Source organism: Pelmatolapia mariae, linkage group LG2 (genome assembly GCF_036321145.2).
Source record: "Pelmatolapia mariae isolate MD_Pm_ZW linkage group LG2, Pm_UMD_F_2, whole genome shotgun sequence".
In the NCBI taxonomy this organism is placed as follows: domain Eukaryota; kingdom Metazoa; phylum Chordata; class Actinopteri; order Cichliformes; family Cichlidae; genus Pelmatolapia; species Pelmatolapia mariae.
In genome coordinates this window covers 33,183,653-33,188,062 of record NC_086228.1, presented here as the reverse complement: position 1 = coordinate 33,188,062, position 4,410 = coordinate 33,183,653, and the positions used below count along the sequence as shown (strand labels likewise).

Here is a 4,410-nt window from a genome sequence, read left to right as displayed (position 1 = left end):
GTTAATTTAAACATTGATCTAGGGATTTCCACCCATTTAACACGTTATTTTATTATATTTCATTTTAATTTTTAGTTTATACATTTTATTTTGTGATGTGATGTGAGCGCAGGTGCAACCCAACAGGCCCCAAACGTTCCTGGCAGCAAGTAAAAATGAAATATAAAAATATAGTCCAAACAGGTAAGGTGTAATTGTATTATGAGCCATAGTGCTTGGTCTGTTTGTCCTATGTAAATCAATTGCAGTTAGAGGCTACATTAATTTTCTTTCTGTAAGCACTTATTGAAATTATCTGAGCACATTACAAGTACATATTTGCTTACTCTGTATGCTCAAATGTGACCCGTTATAGCCAACAGAAAAAAAGCGGAGGCCCGAAAAACAGGTGGGGGTCCTCCATCACCACCACTCACAGAGGCTGAGCAGTTAGCCCTCAGCCAAAACAGTGGGCGCCCTGTGGCTGAAGGCATCTCTGCGGGGACATCCTCTGAGTCAATAACCCCGCAAGACACAAGTGCCTACATAAGAGGTAAATTCAAAATAATACATGATGTGCATACATCCTTTCGTCACAGTCACCTTTGCAGTGCTACTCATTCATTTGATAAACTCTTTACCATAATGAATTATTTTGTAGTGAAGTTATTTTCCTACTGATTTTGCCTTCCCTCAGTCTTGGTTGTCTTTGAGAGCATAATGACAATGAAGTGTAAGGTGATTGGTATATGTTTGTTAATTGCCATTTGGTCCCTTGTAAGTTATAAGTGACCTGTATAAACCTCATATTCTATCAGTTGATGGTGATGGTGTACTGCATCTGGTGCAGCCTCCTGTTGAGCCAGACCAACATGCAGTTGTGAGTACTCTTAATACTACACAGATTATATGAGTTTACAGTAGAACAGCAATGTTGTTAATTTCATTACTACAGGAAAATAATGAAGAAACATTGTTGCAGAGGAGGAAGCAACAGAGACACTTTATGAGGTTTACATCTTACAATGGAAAATATAACAATTGAATAAAATGTGGTACTATAATAAAACCATGGACTTTCTATGTCTCTAACAGAGTGATGATGGAAATGCAGAGGAAGAGGGTCCAGCCACTTCTCCAACAAACCTTTCCTCAGTAAGATGTTCAGCACTGATTTACAACCAACCTAAGTAGGCATGTACTATGAATGTCAATGCTATTTTCTGTGTTTCAATAGCTCCCTGTAAAGCAGCTGTACAAGACCTATTTGATCAAGAAAGTAAAAAAATGCGACTTGGAAATGGAACACTTCAAGCAGCAGATCCAAAAGACCAAGATTGAGATTTTACTGCTGGAACATCAGTTAAGGGTGGGGGAAGTGGTCAGAGATGGACAAATTATTTCAGTGTTTGAACAACATAATAATATACTTATTAATATTTTGTGTACAGGAAATACAGGCGACCAATAAAGCCAGTTGAACCAAAAATCTGTTTATTCTTCTTTCAACATGTTGAGGTGATGGGTCAAAGGAAATGATTGTGACATATGGTGTCTCTGACTGCTCTTCCATCTTGTATGTCCGTGGGAGAGTCAGGATGTTCATGGTTTGGATCACTGCTGATGTTTGGTTCAGAAGGACAGTGTTCTCCTCTAATTGTGGCAATGTTGTGAAGAATCACACATGCCACAATAATGTCACATGCCCTTTCTGGGGTGACCCTGAGTCTTTGAAGGCACTGGAACCGGGCCTTAAGCATTCCGATAGTCATTTCAAGTCTGGCTCTTGTCCTGCAATGAGCCAGATTATATCGCTGCTGTGGGCCCGGTTCAGGGTCAGGGTAAGGGGTAAGCAAATAGGGTAAACATGGATACCCCCTATCACCAAGCAAGTAGCCAGTGAACTCTCCTAAGACAGAAGGATACACTTCAGTTCAAATGTCCCTGTAGCAATTGGTCTTTATATATTTTAAAGTATTTTCAACTCACCATGTCCAAATTTTGTGCTCAGTGTACATTCACGAAAAATTCGTGAGTCATGAACAGAGCCTGGCCACTTGGCTTCCACATTTGTGATAATGTTGGCAGCATCACATATGATCTTCACAGTGCAGAGAACACAAATTAGCATCCATTACTATAATGAAATAATTTGTTAGTTTGAAATGCTACAGGGAACTATGTACCTGTACATTAATGCTGTGGAAAGACTTCCTGTTCACATAGTCTCCTTCATTTACTGAAGGAGCAATGATTGGAATGTGAGTGCCATCTATACAGCCAATCACGCCTGGGAACCCTGAAAATAAATGTAAAATTTAAGTAGTAGTTCAAGTATCACCACATCATGAATTAAGTTTTGTCCATCCTGATACCTGCAATTTTGTGGAATCCCTCTTTGATAAATCTTGTGTGTCTATGACCGGGGAACACCACAAACGAGTACAGGAGACGTTTCAGTGCAACTGTAACATTCCTGACTGCCCGACAGACGGTAGCCATGGAAACGTGCTCAGCGTCACCAATATTATACAGAAAGCTCCCGTTTGCAAAAAAATGAAGTGCAATACAAATAATATGTACAGAACTGAGAGAATGTCCGCGATGTGTCACATGAGCAATATAAGGCCTGAGGATGTTATTCAAATATATTATAGATTGTGCTGAAAAACGGTAACGTTCACACAGAAAATCATCAGGAAATGATAAAATGTCCAAACGCGCTCTAATCACTCTCTCCCGGCGGAGAGCTTTGCGGAGAATTTGGGCTTCAACATCTACTGGCTCTTCAAAGAAGGGGCACGCCATGTCTGACACTTCCTACAGTCAGGTTTCCGACAAAGAGGCGGAAAAAGTCAGGGTTAGTTGAAGTAAACCTGCTAGGGGGCAGGTTAGCTTCACGGAGTGTGTCGTCATAGTAACTCACTCAGTATTAATCTAAACTCGCGTTGTGAAACCGAAAACCCAGAGTTTTCGTTAACTCAGGGTATACTTACTCAGAGTTTGCACTAAACCGGCTTTCTGAAACAGGGCCCAGCTGTTCACTTCAAAGTTAAGATTAGTTTAACTTGGGACTTGCCTACTTAATCTCACAAATGGTTATTGGATCCAGGTACATCCACACCTGTCCACTTGTGACTGGACCAAAAAAATATGTATCAGTGCCAGGTATGAATTTATTCTACCTTCATGCAACATTTGTCCCTGGCCATGGGACAAATCCAGTGTTTTGTGTTTTAAACTTATGTTGTTTAATATTTTGGCATCTGAGTTATTATTTACTTGGATGAAAATCCTTTGGTGATATTCATGGGTTCTAGGCTTAAGGCATTTTAACTGCAAATGCAGTGTTGCCTTCTCTGAAATGCTTAGCTAGGCTTTACTTCAGTTTTCTGTTCAACAACTGAAAAGCATGCTTCACTCAGTTGATCAGGTGACTGACTTGGCCACAGAAAAATAACCTACATATCTTTAAAAATGTATTTACCTTGTAAAACTCTAGGGTTCCTTTTGCATTATGCTTTGTGTCACTATCCTTTTGTACTGTGAAACACCTTTTGTTAACTTGTGCTGCATTTGGCTGATTGTGAGCAGAGACTATAGCCATTTACACTTTAGATTTCTTCCTGCTATGTGGTGTAGAGGGTGAAGAGGAAAGGGAAGAGGACAGTCCCTTGTGGTGTCCCCATGTTGCTGATCACCTGCTGATCAGACACACAATGTTGAAGACGCACATATTGTGGTATTCCTGTCAGGTAATCAACAATCCAGGACAGAAGAGAGACATCCACCTGCATTGCTGTCAGCTTATCACCCAGAAGGGCCTGATGGTATTGAATGCACTGGAAAAGTCAAAAAGCATGACCCTCACAGAGCTTGCCGACTGGTCCAGATGGGTGTAGACACGATTGAGGAGGTAGATGATGACATCCTCAGCTCCGAGGCGGGGCTGGTAAGCAAACAGAAGGGGATCCTGATGTGGCCTGACTATGGGTCGGAGCTGGTCTTTACGACATGGGAAGTCAGTGTGACTTGTGTGAGGGCCACTGGGAAGTGGCGTCTTTGGTACAGGGACGAGGCATGATGTTTTCCACAGCACTGGGACCCTCTGCAGACTCTGACTCAACATGAACAGTTTATGAAAGACTGCGCAAAGCTGGGGGGCACAAGCCTTGAGGACATGGGGACTCAACCCATCTGGTCCAACTGACTTGCATAAATGGAGTCTTCTCATTTGTCTCTGAACCTGGTCGTGAGGGAACGTGATAGGTGGGGTGGGGTGGGGTGTCAGGACTTTTACAGGAGGCAACAGTGCAATGTGGAGAGGGAGAGAGAGACAGCGGTGTGGCTCCGGATTTCAGGCTGACTACAGGTGAGGCTGTAGGGGGGGGTGACACTGCAGTGTCGAATCTGTTGAAAAAAAACATTCAA

At 42.1% G+C, this 4,410-nt stretch overlaps 1 protein-coding gene and 1 long non-coding RNA gene across 2 annotated transcripts; one reads left to right on the top strand and one right to left on the bottom strand.

Annotated features, from left to right (window-relative positions):
* The first annotated feature begins 958 nt into the window (after positions 1-958).
* Positions 959-1,343, top strand: LOC134637292 (uncharacterized). The gene is made up of 3 exons (XR_010095101.1): positions 959-990; positions 1,075-1,134; positions 1,217-1,343. It is a non-coding gene; the product is annotated as an uncharacterized LOC134637292 (long non-coding RNA).
* Positions 1,344-1,505: 162 nt separating this feature from the next.
* Positions 1,506-2,787, bottom strand: LOC134637889 (putative nuclease HARBI1). Its single transcript, XM_063488442.1, has 4 exons — positions 2,355-2,787; positions 2,166-2,278; positions 1,969-2,080; positions 1,506-1,888 (listed from the first exon to the last, which is right to left on the bottom strand). Exons 1-4 carry the CDS (start codon positions 2,785-2,787, stop codon positions 1,506-1,508), a joined length of 1,041 nt encoding a protein of 346 aa, XP_063344512.1.
* Between the last annotated feature and the right edge of the window lie 1,623 nt (positions 2,788-4,410).